General features: G+C 44.5%; 2 protein-coding genes across 2 annotated transcripts in view; both read left to right on the forward strand.

Moving 5' to 3' along the window:
- Window positions 1-7,559, forward strand: part of LOC115784742 (integrin alpha-3-like) — a 40,403-nt gene extending 32,844 nt beyond the window's left edge. Inside the window, exons 22-29 of the mRNA XM_030736072.1 lie at window positions 1,617-1,719; window positions 1,791-1,967; window positions 2,117-2,242; window positions 2,487-2,597; window positions 4,958-5,056; window positions 5,169-5,294; window positions 5,844-5,985; window positions 6,810-7,559. Coding sequence (XP_030591932.1) covers window positions 1,617-1,719; window positions 1,791-1,967; window positions 2,117-2,242; window positions 2,487-2,597; window positions 4,958-5,056; window positions 5,169-5,294; window positions 5,844-5,954 — 853 coding nt within the window. The 3' untranslated portion in view covers window positions 5,955-5,985; window positions 6,810-7,559. The remainder of the gene's footprint in view (window positions 1-1,616; window positions 1,720-1,790; window positions 1,968-2,116; window positions 2,243-2,486; window positions 2,598-4,957; window positions 5,057-5,168; window positions 5,295-5,843; window positions 5,986-6,809) is intronic.
- Window positions 7,560-15,010: 7,451 nt separating this feature from the next.
- On the forward strand, window positions 15,011-15,888 carry LOC115784233 (interferon a3-like). The gene is made up of 4 exons (XM_030735380.1): window positions 15,011-15,224; window positions 15,300-15,452; window positions 15,541-15,618; window positions 15,703-15,888. The coding sequence occupies exons 1-4, from the start codon at window positions 15,114-15,116 to the stop codon at window positions 15,886-15,888; spliced, it is 528 nt and encodes a 175-aa protein (XP_030591240.1). The 5' UTR covers window positions 15,011-15,113.
- Window positions 15,889-20,195: the final 4,307 nt, after the last annotated feature.

Consider the following 20,195-nt stretch of genomic DNA (forward strand, 5'->3'; position numbering starts at 1 on the left):
CCCTGGTTTTTTGGTGAATCATCTGAGCTGAACCAGTGTTGGGTAACACCCGCATACAGTAACACCTGATTTGTAAATGTTTGCATATGCTCAGATATTGATGCAATTATTTTTAGAAGCATAACAGAAATGTATTCAGTGATAGTGATAAAGTGATGCAAACGCAGTCTCATTCATATTTCCCTGAACGTTCGCAGCGCCAACTCGCTGCAGTGTCTGACACCGGGTCCAAATACACATACACAGGTACGAAACAAAGGCACTGATTCAGAAAACGTCTTTAAAAAGTACTTTCTACCATTGAAAGCTGCCTTTATTAGCACCTTACCTTTGAAGTTCACCCTGTGACCCTTCATTAGCTGTTTATGCTCACAGACTGATGAGACGGTGGAAACAGAAATTTCTGTCGAAGAATCAATCGAACTTTTGTAACTGGTAGTGAAACCAATCATACTGCGCATGCAGGAAACTGGAAATCTTAAACGCTATGACTTCCCATTGTCAAAATTTGTGCCGCGACAGTGGTGCCCCTTGCAGACTTGCATGTAGCTAGCCTTGGTGCTGCTGCCTCTCCTGATGCATTTTACAGCACTGAGGGTCCTATTTAAAAGGCCAGGGATCTTCTATCACATTATTGTTTTAATCTGACATCAGATCAGCTGAGTATGCTTTCCTAACCTCCATTTAAATGCATGGAAACAGTAACTTGCTTGTACCCTGAAATTCTGGTCCAAACTTGGCACTGAGGGAAAAGCCTCGGCCACTGCTGAGCGAATGAAAATACTGGCCTGGGAGTCGTGGGGAATGAAATGATGTTGCATTACTTTAGCTTTTAAATACACAATAACTGAATAATTCACTGATTTTAAGCCATGGGCTAAGGAAGGGCCAACGAAAGGTTTAGACCTTGATTTTGTGGCCATTTTGGCTGAAATCTGAAGGCAGAAGTGCCCGACCATCTTGTTTGGCATTGTTATTGGAGGTGGACGTTTTCCTGTGTAAGCCGAGGCAAAATTCACACGTCTAGGATGGTGCAGACATTTTGTGCTTCTGCCACACTTCCGCTTACAATTTAATGGATGTTTTCTGGGGTGAACTTCTAGTTCCAAAATGCGTCCAGTGACAGCTTCTTAGCACTACCCCTGGACTGGGGAGCAGGTGGAAGAGAACCTGGACAGGTGGAGGTATGCTCTGGAGAGAAGAGAAATGAAAGGCAGTTGAGGCAAGACAGAGTCCATGTGTGTGAGTGAGAGGGAGATGAGTGGAAAGGTGAACGTGCAAGGAGCAGCTAGAAGAAGAAGAAGACAAAAAAGAGAGTAATATTTAGAACTATGAACCTTGCACAAGCTCAGTCCAAGAATAAAGATATAGAGCTGGAAATAAGCAGGACTGGTCCTCCACTTTCAGATAGTCTCCAGGGAAAAGGTGGCTCTGCACAAGTTCTGGCTTAAATCATTAATCCATGGAAGGTTTTATGAAGATGAAAGTTTCAGCATACACAGGAAACACCTTCAGTCACACTTTTCAATAACCATGTATCAAAGCTGCTGAAAAACTGAAGTGTAGAAGTCATGGTAACATTTTACCCGGTGCCCTGATTGGCTGCATCCTGACAGAATCAATGTGCCAGGCCCCACCTCCTTCAGTGGTCACGTGACTGGTGAGGCAGCAATGAAGAAGACAGAGGACATCGGTAGCCTGCTGCTCTTCACCTTCCAGGTTTGCCTGAAAACATTTGCTCTTCTATGTGACCCTGAACAGACAAGGTGTGACCAGGTATCCTCTAACAGGTGCATGTCCACGGAAAGCCATTGGGTCACCTGGGCAACCTAGAGGTGGAGTTTGATTGGCCACTGGAGGCGACCAATGGGAAGTGGCTGCTGTACCTCACAGAGATCCAACTAAGCGGCACCTCAGAACCAAGCTGCTCTCCACCCGGCAACATCATCAACCCCCTCAACCTTATGGTAACCATAGCAACATCAGTCTCATGCACTCCTTTCAAAATAAAAGTACTTTTCTGAGTCTTTTCAGAATAAAAACCAATGAAATCTGAACTATTTACTGAAACATTTTAAACTCTTCTTTGAAACATTTCTATCTCATGTTTGTTCAGCTGTCGAAGGAGGAGGAGAAGAAGATGAAGAGGAGTCTGGATGAAGTAAAGGAGGAAGAGGAACAGACGGACAAAACTCCACCTGTCCTCCATCTGCAGAGAGCAAAGAAGAAGTCCTACGCTCTGGTACAGACACAAACACAGGGACACTCTGGAGTCAAAAACAACTTTTTCTAGAAGCTCGTTAAAGATTATTTCCCAGAGGACAGTTTAAAATGTGGGAACATTTTAGGAAAGTGGTGGAGGTGGGAGCACTTAGGAAAGAGAGAAATTCTGAGATGCTTTGGAGGATTTTGGGGAATCTAAGGACAGTTTTATGAGCACACTTTATGGTTGTGTTTCAAAGTAATGACAGTAAATCATGTTGCAGGACTGTGTCCACGGGGCAAAGTGCGTGAAGTTCGTCTGTCCTCTCATGAATATGAACAACTCGGCAACTTTGAACATCAGAGCCAGACTTTGGAACTCCACCATGATCGAGGTACAACCACCATCTCTCTGGCTCCGCCCAGCGTTTAGCCTCATTTAACTCCTGCTTTCAGTTTTATGGTTCATTTGCTGTCAGTTTCAGACACTGTTATTTTCAAAATAAAAGTCTCTGCTAAGCAGCAAATGAAGAACTTAGCAGCTAAAGAAGCTAATGGAGACAGAAGGAGACCAAACACAGAGCTTAAAAAAGGGAAAATGGGCACATGAAAACTTCACATGACGAACACAAAGACCCTAATCCTTTAATTCTTTAATTGGTTACTTGTTTTTAGATTGGCATTTTTTTGTTTTTGCATTGTATCTAGCTAGTTTAACTCTATATTAAATTTACCTTAGTGTTATCTCTTCACTTTAGAATAGAATAGAATGCCTTTATTGTCATTATACAGGTTGTACAGTGAGATTGGAGGGCCACTCCTGTTCAGTGCCATTCTGTAGAAAGTCAAACTTTCTAAATAAATATATAATAATCTAATATAATCTAAACATATACAGAAAATGAAATGTAAAAGAATATACTGAAACAAAAAAATGCAGAAAATAAGATAATGTATGAAAATATATACATTGTAAAAAATAAAATAATTGTATACATATAATAATGAAGATGGTGAGTATTGCACTTGGTGAATGAATATTGGATATTACACAATATAGGAATGTTAGATATTGTTCAGTATGAATAATATAATATTGCACAGAGATGTGGGTGTTGCACAGTTACAGTGGGTGAGTGTGTGAGTTCAGGGTGGTGATTGCTCTGGTGAAGAAACTGTTCCTGAGTCTGTTTGTTCTGGCTTTGATGCTCCTGTAGCTCCTGCCAGAGGGCAGCAGGTCAAACAGGTCAAAGCCAGGGTGTGAGCTGTCCTTGATGATGTTCCTGGCTCTGCTGATGCAGCGGGAGGTGTAGATGTCCATCAGGGAGGGGAGAGGGCAGCCAACGATTCTTTGTGCTGTCTTGACTACCCTCTGAAGCCTGACCCTGTCTGCCTCAGTGCAGCTGCCGTACCATACTGTGATACAGTACGTCAGCAGGCTCTCAATGGATGAGCGGTAGAAGGTCAGCAGCAGGTTTGAGTCCAAGTTGTTCTTCCTGAGGACCCTCAGGAAGTGAAGTCACTGCTGAGCCTTCTTGATAACAGCTGTGGTGTTATCTGACCAAGAGAGATCAGCAGAGATGAGGACACCAAGAAACCTGAAGGTGTGGACCCTCTCTACACGCTCCCCGTTGATGTAGAGGGGAGCTGGGTCAGTCCTGTGCTTCCTGAAGTCGATGATGATCTCTTTGGTTTTCATAGTGTTCAGTGCAGGTTGTTCTCTGAACACCAGGCTGTCAACTTCAGGACCTCCTCTCTGTAAGCTGCCTCATCTCCCCTTGAGATGAGTTCGACCACTGTGGTGTCATCAGCAAATTTGACGATGAGGTTGTTATTGTGGGCCGGACTGCAGTCATGGGTGTAGAGGCAGTACAGGAGGGGGCTCAGCACACAGCCCTGTGGGGAGCCAGTGCTCAGTGTGCGGGTGGAGGAGAGATGGGGGCCAAGTCTCACAGTCTGGGGCCGGTTGGTTAAGAAGTCCTTTATCCAGGAACATGTGAGAGGGGGGAGGCCCAGGGGGTGCAGTTTGGTGGTGAGAATGTCCGGGATGATTGTGTTGAACGCTGAGCTGTAATCCACAAAGAGCATGCGAGCGTAGCTCTGCTGCTGCTCCAAGTGGCTCACACAGAGTGGAGAGCTACAGCGATGGCGTCCTCTGTGGATCTGTTTGCACGATATGCAAACTGATGGGTGTCGAAAGTGTTCATAAAGGCGTCATAGACAGAAAATGTCAATACAGTGACCCTCGTAATAATGCGCTTCACCTCTCGCGGCCTCACTGTTTCACGGATTTTTTTAGTGCAGTTTTTAGTGTATAAAACGCGCATCGTGTTCTGCATCCTGATTGGCTGTCAATCAATCTCCTCCGTCCCTCGTCTCTGTCCAGCACAGAATGTGTTCGGCTTGAAAACAGGTTTTGATCTTTGGTTTCCTTCTATAGTACTGTATAATAATTGTAAAAGATAAAGCTGACTACTTTGCGGATTTCGCCTATCGCAGGTTATTTTTGGAACGTAACCCCTGCGATAAACGAGGGTTCACTGTATCATGTTGTAACTGCTGTAATGAAAACCCTAAAAAAGCAGAGCTTTATGTTTGAAAGGTGTTAAATTTCATTGTGTGGTCTCAGAGTCTTATTGTCCGTATACCTGCAGATGCCTTGTGTTCAGGAATCAGGACTTTGTGGGTTTTTTTGCCCTCTAGTGGCCACAGAGTTATCACTTTTTTCAAAAAGCAGTTTTGTGATGTGTTTCAGGACTACAGTGATGCAAGTAGCGTGTTGGTTCGAGGCAGCGCATCTTTGAAGCTGCAGACCAACAAACCCACCATCAGCATTGAGTCTCCGAGTTCACAGGTAACAGGTTGCTGCTAGCACCCACTACAGGCTGCAAAGATAACTGCACCTCCCTTCACGATTGTCTGCAAGTGGCAACACTTTCCTCCTGAATCTGGGTTATTCTCTGCAGATTGAGGTCCACATCTATCCAGAGCTGGAGCTGCAGGTGGACTCTGGCGCCCCCCTGTGGATCATTGTGGTGTCTGTCCTGGCAGGTGTCCTGCTTCTGGCCCTGCTCTGTCTGCTGCTCTGGAAGGTAACCGAGCATTAACATAAAGAAATGATGCAGCAGATAACTTCATTTTTCACAAGTGGATTTCAGTACCAGATGTGGCTCATGAAGTCATGACGACTCTTTGATAAAGAGTTCTGACTTTCAATATTCTGTACCTCAGAAACAAATAAGAGTCATTAAATTCGACTAATGTTGAGTAAGTGGAAACATTCATGTGAATAAATGACCAGTAGTTTCCTCTCAGTATTAAAATGTTTCATTTCAGCTATCTGGTGTTTAATGTTTAAACTGATAGATCATTTTAATCAAACTGAGACAAAAATGTATAAGTTGTGACTTTGGCATAGAAACCGGGAGTGAAACCTCTGAAATGATCCAGACTTAAAATCATTATTCCTGAGCTGGAGAGGGAAACTCGAGTTTATCCACTTCTGAAAGAGTGTTCCAGTTCTCTGCTGCACTAAGAGGCTGTTTCAGGATCCAGAGCTGCATCATCTCATCACTGCTCATCATCACTCATCTGTAATGTGAGCTTCATTATGGTGCTGTGTGTCGCCCCCTGCTGTTCAGTGTGGGTTCTTCAGGAGAGCCAGCACCAGGGAGCTGTATCAGGCGAAGACCCAGAAGGCCCACGTGAAGAGCCAGCCATCTGAGAACGACAGGCTGACCGAGGAGCTCTGAGGCTGGGACACTGCAGCCAGAGAGCCCCGCCGTAAGGACCGGGAGCCGGAAGGGTTACCGGCTGATTACTGACTGATAACCAGCTTATTACCAACTGATTACTGACTATTAACTAATTACAGACTGATTACAAACTGATTACCAACTAATTACTGTCTGATTACTGACTATTCACTAATTACAGACTGATTACTGACTGATTACCAGCTGATTACCAACTGATTACTGGCTGATTACTGGCTGATTAATGACTGATTACAGACTGATTAATGACTGATTACAGACTGATTACAGACTGATTTACTGCCTATGAAAAGTGCTGATTCGGATTAATATGATCATTTGAGGATCTTTGAATTGTTGTCTTAAATTTGATCAGTTTTATGATGTTCTAATAACACCATCCCCACAAATTCATCTGCCATCATGAAACCTGTTTCATCCAGAATCTCAGGAATCATTTTCTAACCTCCTGTTTTCAGCTGATCTACCATATCTGATTGATAACTGATTGTTTTATTTTGTGGGGATTGCTTTGCAGATTTGATGGGGCTTTTATTCTGAAAGTGGACTCACCCTTTAATGTGTCTGTGGCCACATCCACTGGATTTTTGCAGCCAATTAAATAAAATTTCAAACACACAAAAACAGACGGAAGAAACAAAAATATGCAGAAGTTAATCCAAGGAATTACCACAAGGTGGCGCCAGTGTCCCCTCTAAATCTGAATGTGACTTTCAGCAGGTCTTTATTCATGAACGGATTCAGTGATGAGTCGCAGCAAACACTCATCTGTTCACCACCTCTGTTGCTGTGCGGACATACAACGTTTCTGATGCTCTGTTTTCTCTGCAGTGCGGTTTCTTTGTGCGTCAGGGGGTGTGGCAGACGGCAGTGCTCCACCAGCGGAGGATTGTGGGTAAAGACAAGCTACAGCAGCAGCAGTACATGAATGCTGATGGATTCCTGATCCAGGATCAGGTTTCCTCAACCCGAAATAGGAAATCCCCAAAACACTGGGTCACTTCCTGGACTGAGACTCACTGAGAGACTCTGAAACACAAACCAAAGTGGACCAGAACCAGACCAGTTCTGAACCAGATCCAGCTGGCCCAGAAGGAAACCAGTGGACTAAGCTGGACCCACACACTGCCAGTGAGAGTCTGCTGTCAGGTGCAAACCTCATAATGTGTTTACAGTCAGTGTTCTTATTGCAGTTGGCGATGTGAGGTTTTCAGCTGACAGCAGAGCAGACTGATTCCAGATTTCTGGTTCCTGATCTGTGTATGTGTACATTTCCCAGCAGTGGATTGAGCGGATGCTGATTGATCTGGAAACTGATCTGTGTTTTGCTTTATAGGGTTGGTATAAAAATGAGGGGAATGCTCCTTTTACATGGCAGCAGGGGTCATTGACCTCTGTGCTGCCTTCAAGGGCTTCTTATGTACTCCCATTTCGATGATTTAAGAAAGCTGTTAGTAATTCCGTCCCTGCTGCCTTCAAGTGCTGAAAGATCCCGTAGTAAAAATTGTTGTCGGCTCTCCTGTGAAACTATTTTCTTGTGTGCTTTTACAGGCTGTTTTTGTATATTTGTGATATTTCTGACTGCACTTGAAAGCAGCATCTGTGTGTAAAATGTGGATGTGGTAAAGTGTGTTTGTTAATAACATTAAACCATTTTTGATGATTCACAGGCTTTGCTGTTTACCTGCAGTGATGCGTTCAGGGTCCTTTGGCTGTTTACCTGCAGTGATGCATTCAGGGTCACTCAGCTTTCCACAGGAGTGCTGGCCAGATGATTCTTAGTTGTACTTTAGCTGAAGTGCTCTGGACCTTTCAGAACAAATGAAAGAACAAAAGCATCTTCATTTATTTGGGCTCAGCCAGCTGACCTGCTCGAAATGTTTTTAGCTGTGTGAAGGTGTATGAATCAGTCAGTACTGATCTATTGACAGGCATCAGTGATTCTGACTACATCTGTTGTCTGCTTTATGCTGTTCACACAGTGTCTTCAGTTCATGAAGGCAGCAGGATAACCCTTTGGAGTTTGCTTGGTGTTTACTTTCATTACATAGGGCCTGCACTATGAAGTATACCCCAGGAATCTCTGTCACACTGACACGGGTGATCGGCAGAAGCTGTGACACAAAACTGTTATCGACTCTGTGAGGTTCCCCCACACGGTCACATTAAAGGGGCGGGGCTGAACGGATCTGACAAAGCTAAAATCTTGACGGGTCATCTGATTTTTCTTCCAAAAAAAAAATGATTGAAATGAGTGTCACAGAGACATTATCAGATGGTGGATAAAAATCTGTTCAGAACATTAAAAATATGCCAGTAAAATTCAGCATTGGTGCAAAAAGCTGCAGAAACAAGTTAATCTGCTGATTTCTGACAGAGCAGGAAAACAAAGGTCTGCGCTGCAGTGGATGAGACTGAGTCACTCTCAGTGCTGCTGCTGCTGGTTTCTAAGCTGGCTCTGAGACTTTAAACACATTAAAGCATCCTGTCCCATAGCCCAATGAGGCAGACGTGGAAATAAATGAATGCTGCTCTGCTTGATTCTAACCTGCTGCTGAGTCTCTGCTGGAAATACACACCTGTTCACACCTGTTCAATCAGTCACATTAACCTCACTCTGACCTGCACTGCTTGGTGTAAATGCCCTGCAGGTTGGGCAGGATGGTTCTGATGGTCCGTTCAGCTGAACAAACCACCCTTTTAAGGGCCATAAAGTCCTGCTTAGTGCAGTTTCCCATCCAGGTGGTGATGCTGTCTGAGGAGGTAGAGACGCTGTCTGGCCTTCCTCACAGTGATTTAATGTGATGAGTCCAGGACAGGTCCCGTGAGATGGTCACGTATTTGAAAGTGTCCACTCTTTCCACCTCAGCACCACTGATGAGAAGTGGATGGTAGTCCCTCTGCTGCTTCCTGCCACTGAGCAGAAGGTGGTTCTCCCGGCACCAGTTCTCCAGGTGGGAGACCTCTCTCCTGTAGGCTGTCTCCTCATTGTGAGAGATTAGTCTCACAACAGCAGTGTCGTCAGCAAACTTGATGATGACGTTGGACTCTGACGTGGCCTCGCAGTCATGGGTGTACAGTGAGTACAGCAGAGGGCTGAGCACACAGCCTTGGGGGGATCCAGTGTTGAGGGTGAGGGAGGATGAGGTGAGGTGACCCACTCGTACCACCTGTGGTCTGCTGGTCAGGAAGCTGTGAACCCACCTGTACAGGGATGGGCCCAGTCGCTTTCCTGCTTTTTTTTGTTTGTTTGTTTGTTTTTTTGATTTTGTTTTGTTTTTTAACAACTTTATTGGAGAAAAGTAGTAACAATACTGTACAATCATAAACACAATCTCACATGTATTATACAGCAACTTGTGATTAAAAAGAGAAAGTGTAGAAGGAGTAAAACAAAACAAAAATAAATACGACAAAAAGCAAAAAGTAATAAATAAAATAGGTGGACACAAGAGGTTTTTCAGATAAAAACACTGAGTGTATTACAGACAGAGATTGTCTTAAGTGTAACTCACAAAATAAACAATTTTGTGAGTTTGCCTTATAGTGACCTATAAGGTTAGGGGAGTTTAAAAAAAAAAAAAAGCTGTCCCGGCCGCGCCGCCGGGTGGGGTGGGTTGGCCTGACGTCGGGATGTCCGGTCTACGCTTTTGGGGCCCTGGGGTGCCTGCATTGCAGGGGGGTGGGGTGGGGGATGGGGCCGCGGTGGGGTGGTTGGGGGGGACTGGGCACTGCATTTCCATGCCCAGGCCAGTATGTCCTGTCGCCTGTTTGTGTCTATTGTTGAGTGAATGGGCATCTAGGAGGAGCGGGCCGCCCTCTGCGGTGGGGGCGAGGGCGCCAACCTCGGGTGCTGCAGTGCTCCGGGATGCTGTCACCGCGGCCCCGGGCTCACCTCCCCCTGCCCTGTGCTGGGGTGTGGGAGGTCGGGGTGCCTATTGAGCCAGCGGACAGCTGGCTCTCTTCTTCCAGGACTCTTCCTGGTCATATGCCCCCCCCCTCCCCCTCCCCATACACAAACACACACACACACACACACACAGAATACACATCACTCACAGATGTAGGATGGAGAGGCCAAGTGCAGAGTTGCGCTGCTACTTGCCTCTCCGTTTTAATTGCACTTTAGTCATTATAACTCACAACACATACACACTTACAACCTGATACACATAGGACCTTTGGGGCAGGCATGTTACTCAGAGGTTGATGAGATGGGCCGCTGAGGTGGCCCCACTCGGATCCTCGTCACTGTCTGTCTCCAAATTTTATTTGCACTTTAGACATGGAGGGTTTTGGGGGGGCAGTGTGGGCAAGCGCTGACGACCAACAGTTGGCGCTTGTGGCATAACTGTCCCCTCAATTTTAACTGCACCCTATACACCTCATTCACTCACAAACATTAACACATAGACCTACAAGTTGGGGAGGAGGAGGGGTGGATGGGTCATCTTACACCCCGATTTCTTGCGTCTCGCCCGGGGTGGGGGTCGGGTGGTTCCTTGGGGACCGGGCTGGTGGCGTCCTGGGGTCGCTGTTGGCCCTGGGGTGGTTTCCACTTGCCCCGTCTTCAGAGGGTGGGTAGCTATGGATGAATGTGTGTCTTTGTGTATTTGTCACCGTCTCCGTGAGTATGGGTGGGTGAGTGAATGTGTATGTATGGCATATCTGTGTGTGGGTAAGTATGTATGGGCATGTATGAGTATCTGTGTATAAATGTGTACACGGGTGTCTGGGTGTGTTTGTATGTATGGCTGGACCTGGGTCTGGGCCTTGTGCCTTGCCTCCTGGCCGCTCCTTGCTGGTTGCCTCCTCCCCCCTACCCCCCTGGGATGGGGGTGCCTCGGGGTTCCTGGGTGGGGCTGGGTGTTCTGGCGTGGGTGCTGGCCTGCCCCCCTTGGGGGTGCGGTGCGGGGCTGCGTTGGCTTCTTCGGCGTGGGGGGGGGGGCTCTGTGGAGGGTCGGGCGGTCCTTGGGTGCCGTGGGCCCGGGAGCCCTGCTGCCGGCCAGTGCAGGGGGCTGGCCGCTGGGGGGGGGCTGGCTTCTCATCGCCTTGGGTTCCCTGGAGCCCTCGCTCCTCGACTGGGGGGGCTCCGTCTGAGACCACCCTCTCCCGTCTGCTGGGGTAGGTGTGCGGTTGTCTTTGGACTGAGTGGCCGGGGGTCTTCCTGGCTCTTGGTGGGCTGCTGGTGGCCTGGGGTTCCGGGGGCTTTCCGTACCTGCCTCTGGCTTCTGATGGGTGGAGCTGCAGCGTTTTGCCCTCATTGGTAAGTACGTTCCATGACACAGACACAAACATGACACAGACACAAACGCCCACTCAATCACAACTCAACAAAATTGTTGGTGTGCGTAACATGCTTTGTTAGTTTTGTTTTTCACACACAAATTTATTTTTGCAAGTATTGATAGTATTTTTTTATATGTTAAAGTGATGAAGTATCTGATTAATAGACTTGTGCTCTTTCCCCTTTTTTTTTTTTTTTTTTTTTTTTTTTTTGCTCCCTTTCTCTCTCCCTTTTTCTTCTCTTTATTTTCCTCTTCTTCAGCCTGTCAGCTCTGGCTGTTACATAGTATGTGGAAAAATAACTCAGATAAATAAAATAAAGGGTTAAAACATCAACAAGAAGAGCCTATTGAGAACCTATAGAGCTCATCTTGAAATAGCAAATATGTTTGGCACAACAACGCATTCAGATCACAGTTCTGCTTGCAAGATCTACCAGACATGACAGGCTTAAAAAAAAAAAAAAAAAAAAAAAAAAAAAAAAAAAAAAAAAAAAAAGGAAAGCCTAGACCAGTTGAATGGTAAGATGTACATGTACACCATTGAAATAAGTGTTTAAGGTCACTACAAATCCGTGACATGTGCCGAGAACAGCAAACATATTAAAAAGAACGTGAACGTTTAGCACTCAAGCGTCTCAGATAAGCCTCACTCACTTTCCTTATAACCAGTGCACACAGTGTGGTATCATCTGCATACAGCTGCGCCAGGAAACCAACCAGGAATAACACTGGTTTACACATCATCAGCTGCTAGGCAGATCTAAGCTGAAACGCAAGAAAAGACAGCTTCTTTCCACAGACAGGAAGGAAGCGATTTCTTTAAGAAGGTCACAGAAAAACTTCATTTTTGTGTTAAAATGTCTAAAGTAAAGAAAATGAAGCTGTGAGTCAAACAGAAACCACTGCAATAATGTGGAGAATGATGTGATTGTGATTAAAGTCACGTTATCCTCTTCATCGGGTAACATAAACTTCATCTACACAAGCTCATCAGCATTAATAATAATAATCATCATACGGATTCAAACAGATCCATCAGACCATCTGTCATAAAAACAGAATTGAAATATTTTAAAAACTAAAAACTTTCCCAAGTTGATGTGATCAAGGTGTGAGCGGCGCTCCGAACCCAAAAGCTCTGAATCTAACATCTGTGACTGGCTGTTAATCAGAGACAGTTATAATGACCTGGAACATTTTCCTGTAAAGCAGCAACAATGAGATTCAGCAGTAAAATGTTTCCATCAAAGCGCTGCTGCACTGATGATGACCGTTACAGAAACATGAACGAAGATGTCTTTGTAAAGTGTGTCACTGTGCTGTCTGACGGTGCTAATAAAGTTTTATTTGGGAGTTTCGTCGTTGCCTCATCTGTGACCTCACCTGGTGTGTCATCATAGCATTTCATCACCGCTGAGAGTTTCCCCACACACCAGAAAGTGAAAACGAAGCTGATGTCAAACTGCAGAAAACAACAGGAACCAGAGCTGCAGATTTCAAAATAAAAGCATGTTTGTGTGCTTAAATACAGACTGAAAAAACACAACCAGAAAAGCAGAAGGTTCAGGAAGTGAAGAGAATTAAGGTATCGAATATAAACAGAAATCCATAAACCTTTAATAAACACACAACAGGCCTAGGTAGCAGCTTTTAGTGTGAAGTGCTTCCACTTCCTGTCTGTGTGAAAAATGAAAGTGAAGAACTTCTGGTGCAAGCACCTCCAATCCTCCATCAATACACAATCAATCAGTGATCTGATCAGCCTGGGATCAGTGAAGTGATCACATTAATCAACGAGTCAATCGCAGGACAGCACTTTTACTGTTTCTGACCTGCAGCAGATCAGAACTTAGACAGAAGGAGTCCTTGAAGACCTTCCAGGGTGCTTAAGATTCTAGGAGTTCTTAAAGTAAGGGTCCTTGAGAGGATCTCCAGGGTCCTGGAATATAAGAGTCCCTGTGATCCTTGAGGAAGTGACACGTTCACGTCCACGATGCAGATTAAACACAAACTTTTAAAATAACATTTCTGAACGTGTATTAAATGCTGCATTCAGGGCCCACGGGACATTTCTAAATGTCAGACCTCAGGGTTTTCCTGCAGAAAAATATTTCTGGAGCCGCCACTGCTCTGCCTGCCTCTGGCTTCTGGTGGGCGGAGCTGCGGCGTTCCACCCTCATTAGGTGGTACACTTCATGACAGACACGGACATTCACCCCTGATCACAACACAACAGAATTGTTGGTTTGTGTTGCCGTGCTTCATTTCTCTTTTGTTTTCTCCACATGAATGTGTTTTTCCAAGTAATGCCTGCTGATTTTTTGTATGTTCTTTTTTTCTTTCACAGGTGCAGCAGTTGATGAAGCGTTATGGTTTATTTACTTGTGCTTTATTGTTTCTATCCCCGTTCTTTTTTCCCCCCTCAGCCTGTCAACTCTGGCATTACTATAACACATGGATATGTATGTGAAAGATAACACAAATAAATAAATAAAATAAAAGGACAAACATTAACAAGAGGGGCCTAGAGAGAACCTATAAGCTCCTCTTTGAAGAGGAAATATGTTTGGGACAACAGAGTATTCGCATTTCTGTTTGCAATCTGTTTGCATCACAGGCTAAAAAAATTTAAAAAAATTAAAAAATGTGATCAGAGAGCCAAAACCCCCGCTGCTCTGGGAGCGCTGCTTCAGTCTCGAAAGTGAAACACTGACTTTCTTTTTCTGTTTCCTGTTTGGAAAAGAAAGCCTGGATTCTGCTGGTTCCCGTCCAGGGCACAGCTCTGAGAGAGGAAAGTGAAAGTGGGACTTTTTCTTTTTTAATATTTCTGTTTCCTGTTTAGGAAAATAAAAGCCTGAACTCTCCTCAGCAGCATGGACACACAGACAGCTCAGCTCTGCACAGCACCTTTATCTATCTATCTATCTATCATCATCATCATCATCATGGTCACCTTCACTGGCCTGCTCTTCGTCCTCTGCGGCGCCCTGCCCTCTGCCCTCTGCTGTGATTGGCTCACACACTACAAACATGTGAGCAATGAAGCCCGGGATCTTCTCAAACTCATGGTGAGTACAGCGCTGACAGCAGGTCCTGGAGGGGATTCCAGGGTCTTTAAAACATTCCAGGACTCCTCAAACAGATTCAATGACTTAAAAAGACAGGGTCTCAGGGTCCTTTAAAAGTTTCCATGATCCTTTAAGACATTCAGAGAGTCCTTAAAATATTCCAAGAGGTCATTAAAGACTCTTTTCCAGGACCTTAACGATATTTCAAGAGTGCATAAATATATTGTATTGGTCCTTATATAAATTCAGGGAGACCTGGAAGAGTTTCCAGGTGTCATTAAAAAGTTTCCAGTAGTCATTAAATATATTCAAGGATCCTTAAAATATTCAGCAAGTCACTGAAGAGTTTCCAGGGTCCTTAAAGAGCCTTCGGGACATTCCAGGAGCCACTGAAGAGCCTTTCAGCATATTTTAAAAGGTTTGAGGGGTCCTTGAATGCAGGAGTCCCTGTGAGGGGGCTGTAATGATGCATTCAGGGCCCGTAGGACATTTCTAAAAACAGGTATTCTGCATGTATGTATGATGTTAAAAACAGGGCACAGGTTTTAATGTTGGGCAGTTTATTAAAAACACACTATATTAAACCAGAGAGTTTATGTGTTTACAAACATGAATGTTTACATTAAGGTAAGCACATTAATATTCATGCCTATCTGTAAATATTACAACTTGACTCCACACGTTAATAGAAGAGAAATGATTATATGAGCCATAAACGTTACATGTATGTAAAATGACCTGATGTGACACCAGTTCAGTCTAAGGTCGGTGACGGTGACATGAAGCTCCGTCTCTTCCTGTTTCAGGGCGATCAGCTGACTGCACAGGACACTTCAGCGCCTGCGCTTCGTTTCCCCAGAAATCTCTACAAGAACATCAGAAAGTCTGAGGTACGTCTCTGACGCAATCACCTCTGTCAGCCAATCAGACACCTGCAGCTCACACCTGTCTCTCTGTCTGTCCAGGTGGAGTCAAAGCTGGTTTTCATCAGAGACAGTCTCAAGCTCATTTCCTGTCTGTATCGCCATGACAACCTGTCCTCCGCTCCCTGGGACGCCGACAGGACCGAGCGCTTCCTGACGGTCATCCACAGACAGATAACGGAAGTGAACGCGTGCGTAAGTGAACGCCTCCTTTCCCGTCACGTGTTCAGCTGCAGGTTTTCCTTCCAAACACACAAACAATCGGACGTGTTTTTGTCTCCAGGTGTCGCCGAGCAGAGCAGCGGACAGCAGTCTGAAGCGCTACTACGGGAGACTGGCCAATAGTACTGTGTCCTGCGCTGTAAGTACTGCAGTACTCACTGCGTTACTGTGTGCGGTGACCGTAGTACTGACTGTAGTACTAACTGTAGTACTGTGTGTACAGGGTTGCAGTACTGCGTCGTGGGATCTGCTCAGGATGGAGACCAAACTGCGCCTGGATCAGCTGGAGCTGCTCGTGGCCTCCATCATCAGAGGTTCAGCTGCTCCCAGCAGGAGGCGCTCTGCAGCACAACAGCAGCACAACAGCAACTATGACACAGCGTCTGAGGACTCTGGAGACTGTTTCTGATGGTTTCTACTGTTCATTTATTAGGAATTTATTTATAATATGTATTTATTTATTTTTTATAATATTTATTTATTCATAACATCTATTTATTTATTTATATTTATTTATTTTTTTATAATATTTATTTAATAATGTAAGTAAATAAGCTGTTTTTCAAATTAAATGTTGACCAAAGAATTGCTGTGTGGTGTTTGTTGACCTTTAGAAAAGCATGACACACTGATGTAAAGGGTGGATGTATGTTATGAGAGGCACACACACACTCATGGCCTCCAGAGTCCCGCCCACTGAAGGTTAAAGGTGGGGTTCCACAAGGTGCAGTGCTCGGCCCTCAACAGAGCATGTGCTGCAGCTTCAGGGGGTTGAGCTCCTCTGCCTCTCTGGGGAGGTCTGTGCCAGGGTGCTGGAGAGGAGAGTCCATCTGTTAGTTCAACCTCAGATTCAGGAGGAACCATGTGGTTTTCATCCTGGTCGTGGGACATCAGACCAGCTCTTTATCCTCTCAAAGATGCTCGAGGGTGATGGGAGTTTGTATAAACGTGTTTTATGGACTTGGGGAACGACATTGGGGTTGAATGCACAGCCTCCTGTGGGGGTGCATTGGGAGTACTGGGCCTGTTGTTATGGGCACTCTGCAGAACCATAGTCTGTGTTTGGATTGCAGTCCTGGAAGGAGTCAGACTGGTTCCTGGTGGGTGTTGGACTCTGCCAGGGCTGCTCGTTGTCACCGGTTCTGTTCCTAATTTTTAAGGACAGAATTTCTAGGTGTAGTCGAGGGGTGGAGGGTGCTGGTTGGGTGGTCTCAGGGTCTCATCTCTGATTTTACAGATGATCTGGTTCTATTGGCTCTAATAAGCCACGACCTCCAGCTCACACTGGGGCTGTTTGAAGCCAACTGTGGAGACGCTGGGTAAGAGAATCAGAACCTCAAATCTGACACCACGATCCTCAGCTAGAAAAGGGTGGAGCACCCACTCACTTTACTTTAGTTAAAACAGAATGTGAGCAATAAATGGTGATAAAAGTTTAACTTGGAAGAAAAAATAAAACTCAAAATATATATCAGATACAGCTGATACTTCTGTACATGCAGTATTTATTTCCTGGTGATCCTTGAAATTAAGTTTATTGATTATTGATGTAAAGAAGTAAAAAGCATTTTGAGTGGAGTTAAGCTGCTCTGATTGGTTACTGTTGCTTTAAGAAAACACCAGACATTAGTGAACTCAGCCTTTATTATGTTAGTCACATTCTCACAGCTGTGTTTTCATCTCATTGGACCACAGGAACATGGTCATCATTTTGGTTTCTAGAATAGAATGCCTTTATTATCATACAGGATGTACAGTGAGATTGGAGGGTCACTCCTGTTCAGTGCCATGCAATAGTCTGAGCATTCACATGACATCATCCAAAGAAAAATGGAGTTTGTTTTATGAAGAGAAACTGGAGAGAAGGAACTAAACTGTATGTATTTAACAGATAGGCACACTATTGGCCAATCACATCTCACCATCTTTGTCATCAGCAAGGAGGGGCAGGAGCTGCTTTCAGAAACAAAATCATAAACTTTTCCAAATTTCACATTAATGTCAAGATTTTCAGATTTGATCACTTGGTGTTGGCTCTCACTGCGGTATTGTATCACTTCCTGTTCCTGTTTCGGAGCACAGTGTTTTGCTGTCTGTTAGCTGTTATATCTGTATAACTCGATTTATCTGGATAACAACGTATTTCAGTGTAATCTTCACCTACTTTAAATAGCATACTCTTTGCTGAATCACCTGTATTCACATTACTCACTTTATTTGTTTTTAGAAATTCGCTAGCTTAGCTCAGCTAGTAGCTTAGCCCTTAGCCGACTCACTACCAGCATGGCTTCTTCTCCTGTCTCTCCTGCACTTTCCTGCTCTGGGTGTCACATGTTTAGTTACTCCTCGGCCTCCTTTAGCAGTAACGGTACTTGTAATAAATGTAGTCTGTTTGTAGCTCTGGAGGCCAGGCTTTCTGAACTGGAGACTCGGCTCCGCACCCTGGAAAATCCTACATCTAGCCAGGCCCCCAGCAGATCCCGAGCAGCAGGGAAAACAGGCCGGCTGGGTGACTGTGAGGAGGAAGCGTAGTCCTAAGCAGAAGCATCGGGTACACTCGGCGACACACCCGCCGAGGAACAAACTCTGGTTATTGGTGACTCTGTTTTGAGAAACGTGAAGCTAGAGACACCGGCGACCATAGTCAAATGTCTTCCAGGGGCCAGAGCAGGCGACATTCATGGAAATTTGAAACTGCTGGCTAAGGCTAATCGTAGATTTGGTAAGATCGTTATTCACGTCGGCAGTAATGACACCCGGTTACGCCAATCGGAGGTCACTAAAATTAATATTGAGTCGGTGTGTAACTTTGCAAAAACGATGTCGGACTCTGTAGTTTTCTCTGGGCCCCTCCCCAATCAGACCAGGAGCGACATGTTTAGCCGCATGTTCTCCTTGAATCGCTGGCTTGGCGACGTGGGCTTCATAGATAATTGGCAAAGTTTCTGGGGAAAACCTGGTCTTGTTAGGAGAGACGGCATCCATCCCACTTTGGATGGAGCAGCTCTCATTTCTAGAAATCTGGCCAAATTTATTAACCCTCCTAAAAACTGACTACCCAGGGTTGAGACCAGGAAGCAGAGTTGCAGTCTTACACGCCTCTCTGCAGCTTCTCTCCTCCTGCCATCCCCCCAAAACCCCATCCCCATAGAGTCGGTGCCTGCTCCCAGACCACCAAAAACCAAAGCTAAAATAAGCAAAAAACTATTTAAGCATAAAAATTCAAAAACAATAAATAATACAGCTTCATCAACTGCACCAAAAAATAAAACAACTAAATGTGGATTATGAAACATTAGGTCTCTCTCTTCCAAGTCCCTATTAGTAAATGATTTAATAATTGATCAATGTATTGATTTATTCTGCCTTACAGAAACCTGGTTACAGCAGGATGAATATGTTAGTTTAAATGAATCAACACCCCCGAGTCACAGTAACTGTCAGAATGCTCGAAGCACAGGTCGAGGAGGAGGAGTAGCTGCAATCTTCAATTCCAGCTTATTAATTAATCAAAGACCCAGACAAAGTTTTCATTCTTTTGAAAGCCTGACTCTTAGTCTTGTCCATCCTAATTGGGAAAATCAAAAACCTGTTTTATTTGTTATTATCTATCGTCCACCTGGTCCTTACTCAGAGTTTCTGTACGATTTCTCAGACTTTTTATCTGATTTAGTGCTCAGTTCTCATAAAATCATTATAGTGGGTGATTTTAACATCCATGTAGATGCTGAGAATGACAGCCTCAATACTGCATTTAATCTATTGTTAGATTCAATTGGCTTCTCTCAAAATGTAAAGGAGCCCACCCACCACTTTAATCATACTCTGGATCTTGTCCTGACATATAACATAGAAACTGAAGACTTAACAGTATTCCCTGAAAGCCCCCTCCTGTCTGATCATTTCTTAGTAACATTTACATTTACTTTAATGGATTACACAGCAGTGGGGAATAAGTTTTATTACAGTAGAAGTCTTTCTGAAAGTGCTGTAACTAAGTTTAAGGATCTAATTCCTTCATTGTTATGCTCTTCAGTGCCAACACAGTGCAGAGCAGCTACCTAAACTCTGCTCCCAGCGAGGTCGATTATCTCGTCAATAGTTTTACATCCTCACTGCGTATAACTTTGGATACTGTGGCTCCTCTGAAAAGGAAAGCTTCAAATCAGAAGTGCCTGACTCCGTGGTATAATTCACAAACGCACAGCTTAAAGCAGATAACCCGAAAGCTGGAGAGGGAATGGCGTCTCACTAAATTAGAAGATGCTCATTTAGCCTGGAAAAAGAGTTTGTTGCTGTATAAAAAAGCCCTCCGTAAAGCTAGGACATCTTACTATTCATCATTAATTGAAGAAAATAAGAACAACCCCAGGTTTGTTTTCAGCACTGTAGCCAGGCTGACAAAGAGTCAGAGCTCTGTAGAGCCGAGTATTCCTTTCACTTTAACTAGTAGTGACTTCATGGATTTCTTTACAAATAAAATTTTAGACAGAGAAAAAATTATTCATAACCATCTCAAAGATTATTCTTCATGTTCGGCTGCTTTCAGCACTGCTGGTATTTGTTTAGACTCTTTCGCTCCAGTTGATCTTTCAGAGTTAACTTCAATAGTTACTTCCTCCAAACCAGCAACATGTTTGTTAGATCCCATTCCTACTAGACTGTTCAAAGAAGTCTTTCCATTTATTGATGCTTCAATCTTAAAAATGATCAATC

The sequence above is a fragment of the Archocentrus centrarchus genome, chromosome 8, assembly GCF_007364275.1.
Source record: "Archocentrus centrarchus isolate MPI-CPG fArcCen1 chromosome 8, fArcCen1, whole genome shotgun sequence".
NCBI lineage: Eukaryota > Metazoa > Chordata > Actinopteri > Cichliformes > Cichlidae > Archocentrus > Archocentrus centrarchus.

Bases quoted from the DNA above. Each gene is read 5' to 3' on its own strand.
- LOC115784233 (XM_030735380.1), top strand. From the start codon at position 15,114: ATGAAGCTCCGTCTCTTCCTGTTTCAGGGCGATCAGCTGACTGCACAG. The intron at 15,453-15,540 runs GTAAGTGAACGC...TTTTGTCTCCAG, and splicing joins TAACGGAAGTGAACGCGTGC to GTGTCGCCGAGCAGAGCAGC. The intron at 15,619-15,702 runs GTAAGTACTGCA...CTGTGTGTACAG, and splicing joins ATAGTACTGTGTCCTGCGCT to GGTTGCAGTACTGCGTCGTG.